The sequence below is a fragment of the Trachemys scripta genome, chromosome 1 (assembly GCF_013100865.1).
Source record: "Trachemys scripta elegans isolate TJP31775 chromosome 1, CAS_Tse_1.0, whole genome shotgun sequence".
Taxonomy (NCBI): Eukaryota; Metazoa; Chordata; order Testudines; family Emydidae; genus Trachemys; species Trachemys scripta.
Window position 1 is genome coordinate 11,227,271 of NC_048298.1, and position 14,363 is coordinate 11,241,633.

A 14,363-nucleotide genomic window follows, 5' to 3' on the forward strand; every position below is an offset into this window, starting at 1 on the left:
GGATGGAGCATGTCGCCCACTATGGTCAACTTCCGCTGATTGGACGACAGATCGCCTTGGTAACTGGCACTGATAGATCAGAGATTCCTAGAGTCTAAGGCTGGAAGGGGCCATAGCGATCATCTAGTCTGACCTCCTGGAAAACACAGACCAGTGAACGTCCCCAAAAGAAGTCCCAGGGCAAATCTTTTAGAAAAAACCGCTCTTGATTTAAAAATTGTCAGTGATGGAGAATCCTCCACGACCCTGCATAAATTAGGCCCCAATCTCACAAAGGATTGCACCCAGGCTTAAATTTGGGCCCCATCCTCCATCGCCCTGGCATAGTCATTTGCATCAGTGCAACGTGGGTGTAAAATGCTACCGTTCCGGTCTGGTAGGAGTTTTACACCCACGGGCATAAACGAGGACGCAGGGTGTAGGGCAGAACCTGTGAGTAATGGCACTGAAGTGAATGGTGTGTGTAAAGTTAAGCATGGGCCTCAGCCCCCTCAGAGGGCACCTAAATAAATGCCTCATTCCATTAAATAATGGTTTCAGGTCTTGTAACTGTAATACACATCATATGTTTAGCATCCCCAGTGATCTGTCTGTGAATTTCCTGGGAAGCCACAAAAAGTCTGGAAGGCACGGCTAATGATCATGCAAGCAACAAGGCCGGGGGAGGGAGGGGGAAAGTGGGACAAAATTGTGTTCCCTCCCTGGGAAGTGACTGCATGTTTAGAATGAAGGAACATTTAGTCTCATTATTATTATTAAAAATGCTGACAGTATGCTGGCTGCTGTTCAAAACACAGAGGAAAGTGTGATTCCTGCCCCCTGGTACTTAACAGCAGAATTAACTGACAGAATAATACAACTCCCCTTAAAGCCCAGATCCTGCAAACACTTAGGCCTCTATCCTGCAAATCATGCTTAACTTTATGCACAGCGAGTAAGCCAATGGGTCTTTGCAGGGCATGTGCGTAGTTTTGCTCAAGTGACTCGTCCCATTGATTCCAGTGGGATTACTCACATGAGTAGAGTTACGCATGCACCTACGGCCCCAGTCCTGCAAACACTAAGGCCTTGTGTACACTTATCGGGGGTTCGACATGTAGCGATCGATGCATCTGTGGTCAGTTTAGTGGGTCCAGTGAAGACCAGCTAAATTGACCGCAGATCGTTCTCCTATCGACTCCTGTACGAGAAGCGCAAGGGGAGTCGACAGAAGAGCGTCTCCAGTCGACATGGCGTAGGGTGGACCCCGCGGTAAATAGATCTAAGTACGTCGACGTCAGCTACGTTACTCACATAGCTGAAGTTGCGTAACTTAGATCGATCTCCCCTCCATAGTGTAGACAAGGCCTGAAACGCCTGCTTAACTTTATGCCTGTGACTCGTCCCGTTGAAGTGAATAGGACTATTCACATATGCAAATGCTACATCTTTTTGGGGCTCAAGTTCTAAATGACCAGAGGAAAGCTAACACTGCAAGGAGAAATGCTGTTGTCTTCGACTGGACATGTAGGTTTGGGGACGGAGGGGTAAGTTCCCCGGAACATCCTCCTCTCTCTTTCAAATGCTGCACAATACAGGCAATACTGCTCCACGACTTACAATGAACTTTTCCCTTAAAAGAAACTGTTGGTCCTGCTTAACGGAGTCTCTTTCCTGCCCTTATTAGAAAAAGGAAAAGCTTTCTAGGGAGGGAAGTGCTTGTAGGCTTTTGATTTTGGGAAGCTCTAGCTTCCTCCCCCCCTCCATTCCCCTGTCTTAAACACACCCATTTTTCTGTCTTTATTATTTTTTTTTTCTTTCTCTCTTCATGTGTAAAGCCAACTTCCTAGGAAAAAGCTGCCGGATATCTGAGCACTGGAGATAACCCATAAACAACAGCTCTGCTTCCCCAACCCAAACACTGAGGAGTTTGAATGTATTAGAAGGAGAAGGGGGTTGAAAAAAAACCCCCATACAAAACCCCAGGCAGCTGCAAGGTGTGCTCTCAAAGCAAGTGTGATTGCACATCAAAGAATGCTCTGAATCACCCCAAAGCTTCACTTACAAAAAAAATATATATATCCTGCGATGTGCCCTTAAAATGAAGTAGTCTTCCTCCCTCCCCAAAAAAAGTCCCTGCAGTTTGAACACGGTCTGTACTAACTGGTGACATATAAATGTTAGATTTCTAGATTTTTGCCTTTCCCTTTTCTATATAAACTGAACAAAGTAAGCGTTCTGCCTCCATCTGATACCACCACATTGCTTTTGCCAAATTTCCCCAAGACGGCAGATGTCAACAGAGCTGTAACTTATATTTGCATTTCATTATGTATTTAAAAAAGAAAAAGGCGTCTGTGGCTCAACTTGATCTGTTCTAACTTTCAAAAGGAGAGTGAGAGAGACAGGCTGGGCATGTGGTTAAGGCACAGGATCTAGGATGTATTTCTCTCGCTCCCGCAAGCTTCCTGTATGACCTTGGGCTCGTTTCAGAGGGTCTGATCTACAGCCCATTGAAGGCAAAGATAGGACACCCCCACCCAGCTCTGACTAAAATCAATGCAGACTTCATTGATGAGAGTTGGATCAAACCTTTGTGGGCCATAGCGCCTAAAACCAGATCTACTTAGTTTCAGAGAGTAGCTGTGAAGCTGGATTCACTAGTGAATGGAAACGCGCTTTGAGATCCTCCCCCAGGAGATGCTCTATAAGTGCAAAGTATTGTTGTTGTGCATTCTGCCAGGGGCAATTTGTATCTGCAGGACATTACATGATGATCTCACACTCCAGTTGTAATATGTACAACTAATTTTGGCCTTGCTCATTTCCATTGAAATCAGTGGGAGTTTTCTCATTGACATTAATGGGAGTGGGATAAGACCCTTAGTTCTATCATTTTTTAGCATTTCTTTTCAGAAAGAGATAATTGTGCAAGAATAATTCTTTTTTTTTTGCCTTTAAATTACATTTACCATGAGGATTTTTGTGTCGTGTGGAATTACTGATTGTGAACATCAGTGGCATAGGGCACAAAACCGCAAAATGTCTCCAAGGGAGACATTTCCTCTTGCGTGGGCTGAGTCAAATATCACTGGTTTTAGAAATCCCCAGGGGCCCAATACTTCAGGCCTGATGAGGGTAAAACTCCCACTGAAAGCCTAGAGACTGGTGCTGTTCCTGCTCTACTCATGGAACGGCCATTGGAGATGGGATATGAGCCTATGCAGAAACTGAAGCATCAGTCCGCATGTCAGTTTTCGTCTCTGATCCCACAAATGCTGACACACACGCTTAACGTGAATTGATTTCAGTGGGATTCCTCATATGCTTGAAATTAAGCATGTGCCTCAGTATCTGCAGGACTGGGGCTTTAGATTTGCCCAAGAAAGGACTGCAGGATCAGAAATCAACACACACACACACACACACATACGCACACGCCTTTCCCTTTGCCTAGCAAGTATGTGTCTGCAGTTCATATTTTTGTAAATCTGAATATACTCACTTCAGAGCATGCAGACACCTGGCATAATTTTTGAAACAATTTGGAGTGTTAACATTTAATTTATTTGCAATTTTTGCATTGAACAATCTGTTATGATGGGCTAAAAAGAATTGCCACATTTAGAAAATAATCCTAGGCCTTGTCTACACTTACTGGGGGGTTCGACGCGCGGCGATTGGTGCATCGGCAGTCGATTTAGCGAGTCCTGCTGTGAAGACCTGCTAAATCGTCCGCAGATCGCTCTCCTATCGACTCCTGTACTCCACCTGAATGAGAAGCGAAAGGGGAGTCGACGGGAGAGCGTCTCCAGTTGACATTGCGTAGTGTGGACCCCGCGGTAAGTAGATCTAAGTACATCGACTTCAGCTACGCTATTCACGTAGCTGAAGTTGAATAACTTAGATCGATCTCCCCCTGTAGTGTAGACAAGGCCCTAGACTGCAACTGATTGTTTACTTCACATGTTGTGTAACATACCACTACTCTGCATGGGCTCCCCTGTTTAAAAGTTTGCCAGTCAGATCTCTTAATTAATCCTCATTTTCCTTAATGAGATCAGAACAAAACTACCCTTTCCTTTATCATGATCACTAGCCATATTTGCATCCCACCTTGGCTTCACTCTTTTCTTTTTTGGGAGCCTGGACTTGGCAGAAAATGTAATGTTTGCATGTTAGTTTTAGCACATTTAGGGCCCAATCCACAGCCCACTAAAGCCAATTGGAAACTTTTCAGTGGTTGAGATGAGGTCCTCAGAGCTTGATTCTTTAGTCTGTGGGAGTTTCCATTGAGCAAAGTCTAGGTTCAGGACCTCAAGACTCCTTAAGTCAATAGGACCAGGATTTCACCCAAAGTGTTTTTCCAGTTATAGCCCGTCACATGCAGACTAACAGTTAAAATCAAATTAAATGGCTTGAACCACAGACAAATTGCTGCCTATCTTGCCTACTTTGTATACATAACTAGGACCTGATCCTTGCATTCCTGACATACCTTAAACTCCCATTGGCCCAGATTGTGGCATCCCCTTTGTATTCGATCATGGTGAGTGTTCTAAGCAGGTTATTGTGTGTGTATGTATTTACTTTATGTTTCACACTTTTTTTGTCTAAATAATGAAAATCCTAACCAGCCAATAAACAAAGGACATGTAATGCCCAATAAAACAGCCCCTCCCCCATCCCTTGACTCCCCACACTACATTTAATTACTATTTAAGTTGTAACATGACCTACCAAAAGCCAGGAAATTCACAGTTAAAGTGAACACTACCCCTAATGTCCACATTTGTGTTTTAGATTTGTTGTACAGTGTCCAGAGACTTAGTGATTTTTAAATGTTGTAGGTGCTGCGTTAGGCAGCTGGAGTGGGTAGTGGGGTAAATGGTTAGATTAGTGGCACAAAGAAGAGAATTAAAACTCAATTCCTCAAGGTGCTGAGCGGTGCTAGCTCCAGCAAAGCACTTAAGCACACGCTTAACTTTGAGTTCATGAGTAGTCCCTTTGAAGCCAATGAATAGGTGTGGAATCAGAGCCCAATAACCATTTAATGTTCGTGAGGGGCAGAAAGGACTTTGGCTTTAAAGATCTTATTTGAAAGCCTAAGGCCTGGTCTACACTGGGTGGGGGGAATCGACCTAAGATACGCAACTTTAGCTATGAGTATAGTGTAGCTGAAGTTGATGTACCTTAGGTCGACTTACCTCGCGTCCTCACGGCGCGGGGTCGACTGCCGCCTCTCCCCCGTCGACTTCGCTTCCGCCTCTCGCCACAGTGGAGTACAGGAGTCGACGGCAGACCGATCGGGGATTGATTTATCGCATCTACACTAGACGCGGTAAATTGATCCCCGATAGATCGATCACTACCCGCCAAATCGGTGGGTAGTGTAGACGTACCCTAACCCATGACAAAGTGGAGCTCAGTTTATCCATCGCAGATGGATGGAGTGGAGCAAAATGGTAAAAGTTGTGATTGTTAATTATAACATATGTATAAAAGAGGGAGTACATTCCCAAATGTCCTTCTACATTCTTATTTTACAGGTAATGAAAATGGTTCTTTTTTTCCTTTTCTTATATGGCTTCTATAAAACGGTGAAGTCTTATTTCAGATCTATAAATACTCAAATGAACTGAAACGTTTGGCTTAAAATTACGTGACTGAGAGGTCAGCTGCTGCCACCCTTAGCTGAAATATGAGTTACAAGACGGAGCCTGTGCAGTAGTTCTGTGCGCGTCAATGTGAGTGAAGTCTACAGGATGGAGCCTTATTTGGGGCCTGATCCTGCATTCTTTGCGCATCCAAAACGCCCAGTGACGTCCGAGTTTTGAATGTGCTTTAGGGTCTGATCCAATACCCAGGGCGGTCAACGCCAGGCTTTCCGTTGACTTCAGTGGTTGTTAGTTTGGGCCCTAAATGCAGAATCAGACCCACGGGCACCTGAAAGTTTTAAAATGGAAAAGCCTGATGGCATTTAAGTAATGTTTTCCCCTCTTGAAACGGGATCTGCCAGAGCTGCAGTTTGGGATGATTTCTTCTGGAGGTTTGGCACTTCCCGTAGGCCCCCAGTGCCGTTCCTATATAATTTGGGATGAATGCACCTTGGGGATTTTCGGAATTACTATTTGTTCTCATGAGTCATTTAGCAACGTGCAGTAGTTTTGTCCAGTTTCTGTTTGCTGGCTCCGTGGTTTTGCTGATTGAATCTTTTTAATACGGGGGCTTTTTTTTCTCCCACCTTACCTCAGTCTGCAGCAAGACGGGCGGGCACGTCCTGTGCAAACTGTCAGACCACCACCACCACGCTGTGGAGGAGAAATGCCAATGGTGATCCTGTCTGTAACGCCTGCGGGCTCTATTACAAGCTGCACAATGTAAGTGTAACTGTAACTCTCGTCAGGAAGCTTCTGTTTCAGGCACGTACATTAAAAATTCTCCGGAACTTAAAGGGCCCCAATCCTGAGAGGTTCGGAACACCCACTTATCCCTTTGGGACCTGCCAGGATCAGACCATTAGCCAGGATGAGGAAACGCTCCCCGTCCCCTCCTTAATGATTTTGATTAAAATAGAATTGATGTAACAGGACCCGGTTTGAAGCCTTATAAGACAGGCCCACAGATCAGTAACGATATACCTTTACCATGCGCAAGCCAAGAAAGGAGGAGTTTATCAACAGAGAGCGCTATTATCTACTTTGTGTTGGACTCCGCACACTAGAAAAGACAACATGCCATGTTGCAAACTGATATGCTTTGGATGCTAAGTCCGGTTCCTTGAGAAAATATGAACTCAAGACAAAAATAACACACCGGCCATTATTTCTTAGGCCTCTCCTTGCGTCCTTCTCCCCAACCCCCCTCCCCCCACTCAAAAAGGTAGCTATAATTGCCCAGGATGGTACACGCAATTCCTAAAATGAAGAGGATTTGATTTAGTTAGTGGGATGAAGACTCTGCTAAACCTGTGCTGTGAATTTTAAAGCGCTGCTTGTGGAAGGGAAGGGGAAATGAAATGAAATGTCTGGTAGATTTAATCTAACAGCTCCATGCGAAATCAGCGCACCTAAACCAGGGATGCATGCCCTAAGGAAAGATCTAAAGGGATCTGGGAAGAGTTATACCAACTATTATTATTATTATTATTATTATTATTATTATTATTATTTAATTAATAATAGACACTGTTACATTCATTCCATACCTGGCATAATAATAATAATAATAATAATAATAAATAACAACGTAAGAAAGAAGGCAAAGACTTACAATTGCTTTGCTTTGATGTCACATTGTTTTGGAGTGGTTGTTTGCTTTAAATACTGAGCTGAGTGGAGCTGAGGGCATTAGCTGGGTCGTCATTTCCATTTAATATTCAAGCTGTTTTGTCTCTAGGGATGAGAGAACCAGTTTGGGTAAAATAAAAAATGACCAAGATCTTTGCCCAAGCCTAGCCATGCTTCCCTTATTGAACATGGAACAAAGTTTGGTTAACTTTCCCCATTCGTTTTCACGTATCTCCACACTCCTTCAGTCTCAAGGAGTGAACGAAGGGCACCACCCTCTTCCTATTGAAGTCACTGAAAAAGTGGCCATTGGCAGCTGGCTCCAGGAATCTGGCGTGAAAGCACTAAACTGTCCCGTGGTATTTCCAGTCCAAGAGGGATCAGAAAGTAGCAGGGATCTCGGGTTCCTATCCAAACCTATCTGGCTTTTGCAGGTTCACTCACCCATTCATTTTTTTATGACTATGTATCCTGTGTGTCGTGGACCTGATCCAGGCCTCCTCGCCCCCCAGATCCAAATTTTGGGGAAGTTCAGATTCAGCTGTGAAATTTGTGACATGGGGCACATCACTCAAGCTGAACAGATTAGAACCACTTTCACATTCTTTAAAAACATCTTCAGCCGGTGACAACAACAACCTCGGCGGCGGCTATAGTACATGGGCCAGATTCTGATACCCTTTCGAGTGGCATCTTGCTCTCAGTGGATACATTGGCTTAAATGGGACTGCTGGTGGAGTAAGATACTGATCAGCAAGAGTTTCAAAACTGGCCATTAATGAATAAGATCCTCTTTCTCATGGATGATGTCCAGTTGCAGTTCTGTCTTTAGCCCTGATGGGAAAGGGAAGGTAGCAACTCCCAGCACTGCTTTTCACTTGAAAATATCACCTCCCCCCAAGATCTAAAGATCTTTGACTGCGAGGTGGAAGATCAAGGTTTTATTTATTAACACCTTTCTCCTGCCCAGACAATGTAAGAGCCTCTGATTGCAAAGGCCCTAGAGTGTTGTGGAGGTTAGGGAGATAAGCGAATATCAGCAAAGAAACCAAACCAGAAGGAACATAGGTGGGAGAAGGCAGGCTGTGAAAGTAGATACCTGGGAGTGTGGTGAGGAAGAGGGCAGGAAGGCAGCATCCCGTATGGTGACTGATTTCCATGATGTGCTGTAAAGCATTAGGAGTTTTGTTGAGTCGCCTTCAAGCGGAGGCCACCTCCTTTGCTGTCTTTCTGGGAGGCAGGATCGATAAGATTGTGTTAACTGTCTTGTGAATAGCACCAGACTAATCCTTCAGTCAATACTTTGCTACAGAGGGGGCCGGTTATGGCAGGTGGACAGGCTTCCTCTAGAGGCTAATATATTTACAAGAAAGTGTAGAGATCCTCAAGTGCTGTAAAGGGACATCACTGAAGTTGATGGAGGAACACCAGTTTGCACAGGCCGAGGAGCTGGCCATGTGCGTTTTCAAACCAGCACTAGTTTCTAGTGAGCGGTGAGACAGAAGTCTGTTCGTCGCTGGGTCTCATCAGATAAGTCTATTCTTAACCGGTGCTATGAGTCTCTAGTAAGCTGTGGTGATCAGTATGAATTTAAGGCCCCCTGTCCGTCCAAAGAAGCATTCAACATCTTTTAGTGTGGGCACTGTGAGGAATAGTCACTGAATATAATGGATCAAATATATGGAATACGTTTTTTATTGTTCTTGCATTTTCGTGTTTTTATTAATGAGTTTTATTCAGACCTTTAAATTGTTGTCTGTTTAGAGCCCACTCCTGCAAATGATCTGTAGGGAAAACACCCAATGAGACCAATTCCAAGGCTGGCATGACAGCAGGGCTGGGATATTGACGCTATTCCCTGACCCTCCCAGTTATGCTAATTTATTTTTAAGATTCCACTAGATTCCTGCCGGTAAAGCAAACCCAATTGCCTGGAGGATGTTAGTAATAATAGTCTCATTCCTGCGTCTATTGAAGTCACTGGCAAATGTCCTATTGACTTTAATAGGACCCATTAACAATCCTATTAATAATTACTAATATTTCACATTTATAGGGCGCCTTCTGAGATCCTCAAGTGCTTTCTCAGATAAAGGGACTCCTGGAGATTAACTGAGCATTATAATGACTAAATCTGCTGCAGCCACAGAGCACCATTGAGGTCAATGGCAAAAATCCCACTGTCTTCAGTCTGAGCAAGATCGGACCTATAATGTATAAGACTATCCACAGACGATGTGGGGGGTAGGGGAGCGTGCAGAGTCACAGCATCCCTCCCCCCCCAGATTTGCTGCTTGGCTTGTACTGAGCATGCTCACACGGACTGAGCATGCTCAGTAACAGTGCTGAAGCCGTCTGCCCTCACTTCCCCCCCCCCCCACTATGGGCAGGCACGGGTCATCTCTGACTATTCCATCTATTTGATGTGTTGAATTTGGGGCTTTCGGGGCCGATCTTGCCGCATTGAACTTACATGCAATATTCCCTAGAAGTAGGATCAGGCCCGATTGACTTCAAAGGGCGTGGAGGATGCCCAGCGCCTGGCAGGAGGCCCTCCGCATCTCACAGGATCGGGCGTACAGAGCTCAAACGTGCACCCTTTTAAATGTGTGAGCTGCCACTGACTTCAACAGGTGCAAGTTCTGACCCTTATTTCGCAATAGCTGGAAGCTACAGGGCAGCGGAGCGGTGTGTCCCAAGAACAGAATAGTCTGTAATCTGCATACAGTAAAGCAGAGAACATATTTCCTTGCAGGGCTGCCCATAATTAATGGGATCCATCTGAAATGAATGATTTTCATATACATGTGTTTGGCCCATTTCTATTATTATGCTACTCGAAATAATCTCTTATTTAGCATGTGTTTAGCTTTTACTGCAGAGGTAATTTTGTTGAAAAGGGAGCCGTGTCCTAACCTTTGGACCTCATGTTTATGTGCAGTGGAAACAGAGAAAGATCTGTGGGTTCAGTTCCTATGGGTGACCTTTTAATTATACTGCAACTACATTTTAAAGTCAGTGGAAAACCAAAATCTCTTTCTATCCTGCCATTGGGATCACAGCAAAATTCAGCCTCGGGTCTCTCATGCCGGATCACCGAGGACACCTGTGTATATAGCCCTTGCACACGGCACATATTGCATGTGATCTTGCCGCGAGGAACTCATGAGCACTCACTCTGCTGGGAGAAATGGGGCCACGTGTTCTGGTATCCCCCACCCAGTGTTGGTGGAAAGTGCAGAATTGACCACCTTGACGGCAGTGGTCCGTATATCTACCGAACACGTATGGTGTGGTCAGGAATGGTGCAAACTGTCCCCAGTACCCTTCAAACCTGAGTGTCCTTAGAACTAAACGGGTAGCTCACATTCTGTGCTCGTTCAGTCCCAGGACTCTCCGTTTTCAATTGGCAGCCTCATTAGCAATCTAATGGGAATACTTCTCCGCTAGGAACTGGGGGTGACACCACTGACTCATTTAAAATAGGCCATCAAACAGACTCGGATGGTAGCAACTTTTGATTACTACTGACCTGGGCTGGATTTGAGCCAGCATTCTACAGGTGAAAAGCTTCATCTCTCAGAGGCTCCAATCCTCTGAGTTACAAAAGTCAATTGAGAAGCAGGCTGGTCTTGTAGTTAAAGGTGCTAGACTGGGACCCATGTAAGCGTGGTCCTTTTCCTGGCTTTTCCATAGGCTTCCTGTCTGATCTGGGCCTCAGATCCCTCTCTGTAGAATGGAGATAATACTTGCCCTATCTGAGTGGACTATTACATACATTAATTAATAACTCATATGCTATGATGGAGAGCAACATGCAATAGCCTACAAGCAAGAAGGTAAATTTTCCTATAGTCATAAATAATGGTCACAATGGTGCAAGAATGATATTTTTACACCTTTATTTGTCATCATTTACTAGAGGTGAGAGAATAATTTGCACTGGATAATTTATCAGATATATTTAGCCCCTTTTCCCACTTGCATGATATCAACCAGCTGATTGTGATTCCCTCAAATATATTATTAATAGTAATATTCAAAATGATCTGGTTAATATTTTGGGGATTTTGTTGAACTCTCTGGATGGAGCATAGTTTGCTGTGGGTGAAATTCATCCCTGTGCAGAGAAGTCAGGAAAAGGCCTTTGCATCACTTAAGTCCCAGCTAAGCCCTTAAGCCGTAAGTGGGACTTAAGTGGGACATGTGTCTGATACTGGCCTCTGAATAGAGATGAATTTCAGCCTGTGAGAATTAGATACTCAGCATTTCCTTCTTGAGCTTAGTTGTGGTTGGTTCGATAAGTCACATGGTATTGTCTCTCTTCCCTGATTGGATGTGTGAATTGCACTTCTGGTGCAAATATTCATGCATGAGAATTTAATGTTTGGGTTTTCTGCAAATATTTGTGTGTGTGAATTTTAAATTTGCTTCCTGCCAATAAAACTCACCTCAAGGAAATGTCTGCAGAAAAGGAACACACATAAAAAGGAGTAAGCATATCCAAAGCAAATTTATTTTAAAAAAATACCAATAATATTTTTTGCTCATGTTTGGCAGTATTTTCCCAGTTCTATGATTGTGACAAGAGTATTTTGGGTCCTTTGTAGACAAGATTGAGATTGAATTATTTCACTGGATATTAGCTTTAATGATTTTAAATTTGCCTTAACAAGAGGCCTTGAGGGTTGAGATAGTGCCTTTAAGGACTATATGAGCTGATATTCACTAGCTTGTTTTGCAGATGCACTCCGGTTACCCAGTGTCCTGGAACATGGTAACCTAAACCTTTTGGTCACTGGAAGTTACATACATTAGTCTCGGCAACCATGAAACCCTACCAGCTTTTTTTTTCACATGCCCCCAAAAGACTCGTTCGGATCTGGAATTTGGTTGGCCATTTCCCAGGTCTTAATGATGTGTCGGTGACGAGTTCCGCGGCGATCTGGGGAGGAGGGACAGCAGCAAAAAAAACAATAAAAAAATAATTGATTTTTGTTTAGATTAACAGACCCCTGACTATGAAGAAAGAAGGAATTCAGACCAGAAACCGAAAAATGTCTAGCAAATCCAAAAAGTGCAAAAAAGTCCACGACAACCTGGAAGATTTCCCCAAGAGCAGCTCGTTTAATCCCGCCGCCCTCTCCAGACACATGTCCTCCATCAGCCACATTTCACCTTTTAGTCACTCTAGCCACATGCTGACTACGCCGACACCGATGCACCCGCCATCCAGCCTCTCTTTCGGACCTCATCATCCTTCCAGCATGGTCACTGCCATGGGTTAGAGACAGACTCCCCCTGCTGAATGCTTACGGTCTCAAAATGAGATTTACTTTATATACTTGCATTTTTGCAGGCGTGCGGTTATCCAGTTGAAGCCCAAAACAAATGGATAAAAATTAAAAAAAAAAAAAAGTTATTTGAAGGCATAAAAGAAAAAAAAAAAAGGAAAAAAAAAGTGATGTTTGCCACTTTTTAAAGGAACTCACTATGGTGTCTGTATTCTCAACCTCTGAATCTGGACTCCATCTGTGAATAAGCCATTCAGACTCATATTCCCTATTTAACAGGGTCTCTAGTGCTGTGAAAAAAAAAAGCTGAACATTGCATATAACTTATATTGTAAGGAATACTGTACATTTGAGGAAGACTTTATTGCATCTGGGTAAGCTGTAAAGACAGGCATGAAGGACTCAGAGGAAAACTTTTTTAAAGGCGGATGGGGAGGAGAATAAAAATGCCGACTGAGAAGAACCAGATCTAACGAACGAATGGACAAACCGCCAGTCGTGTCTTCTCTCTCTCTCTCTCTGGCTGGCTCAAATTGTTTGATGCATTAACTAACTAACTAACTAAAAGCTGTAGACAGATCATTCATTCAAGGCACCAGGCCTTCTACATAGGAAGTAATAATGGTTTTGGGGCAATCAGTGTTAACATATGGATATTGCCAGTGAGGGTTTTCAGATAGCCATTCTTCAGGCCTATATGCATTGTGAACAAGTTCCTGTAATTGTTGTTTGTATGTATAATTCAAAGCACCAAATTAAGAAAGATGTAGATTTATTTCATCCTATAATACAGACTGAATGGTTGTATAAATTTATTTACTGCTAGTGTTAAGACCTGTTTTTTTTTTTTTTTTTGGTTTTGTTTTGTTTTCATATTTTTTCCCTCTTTTTTTTTTTTTTTGGAGAATAAACTAGATTAAATTCTGTTGACTTACAGGCGTTTTGTGCTTGGCGGTGTGTGGAGGGGGATTCTTTTCATTTTTGTTTTGATGATATTTATTAAATAGCTTTCCTGGGTATGGGCGACGTGTATCTTTTTCAGCTCCTTTCGACGGCCAGTGCAATGTTTGCGGTGGTTTAAAAATAAAATAAAATAAAATAAAATAAATGAAGTGCACGTTAGAGTGACCCACTGTTCAGTGTCTGTTACAGATCCCCTCATTTGCAAAGCATATGAATCTGCTGCAGCTCCCAGCGAGGCGAATCATTCCTTTCACTTATGCTTTAGACGCTTATGCTGCCGAGATTGCAGGTTCAAGCCCCTGTGCTAACCACGATAACAAATGTACTATGAGGAATTTAGTGGGGAGGCTTCCAAAGGTACCGCTAGCAGAGAGGTACCTAACTCTGCTTTAGGCCTTTAAAAAAAAGGCCTCGAGACCTTTGGAAAAAATCCTGTATGGTGATAAACTTTCCTCATGTTCTGTGCTAGAGATTGCTGCCCTAAAGCACCTCTTTATGCAGTGAGACATTTTTTACAGTCTAAAGTCCGGATCCTAGAGTGATCTCTATGTGGGCAGAGCCTGCGTTCCTGCTGAGCCTCAGAGAAGCGGATGGAGCTTACTGCAGAAGCAGGAATCTTAACAGTATACAAAGGATGATGATGAAATCTATATTGCCAACCCCTAGCCGTCAAAAATCATGAGCCAGGCTCCCAGAATTCAGGAGATGAATTTTAAAATATTGAGATTTAAAATAAATAAATACATTTGGGGGTCTTTTAACTTGCTTTCTGGTGTTTGAGCCTTTAGGGTTCATGTTTTTCTAGTGTTTCTCCACAAACATGGGGGCTGGGAACTTT

General features: G+C 43.5%; 1 protein-coding gene across 6 annotated transcripts in view; it reads left to right on the forward strand.

Annotated features, from left to right (window-relative positions):
* Positions 1-12,573, forward strand: part of GATA3 (GATA binding protein 3) — a 31,531-nt gene extending 18,958 nt beyond the window's left edge. For 5 of the 6 annotated variants that reach the window (XM_034764607.1, XM_034764600.1, XM_034764624.1 and 2 more), the window contains exons 5-6: positions 6,234-6,359; positions 12,272-12,573. In XM_034764607.1, coding sequence (XP_034620498.1) covers positions 6,234-6,359; positions 12,272-12,556 — 411 coding nt within the window. In that variant the 3' untranslated portion in view covers positions 12,557-12,573. The remainder of the gene's footprint in view (positions 1-6,233; positions 6,360-12,271) is intronic. The other variant, XM_034764641.1, reaches the window with a different exon arrangement.
* The last annotated feature ends 1,790 nt before the right edge of the window (positions 12,574-14,363 follow it).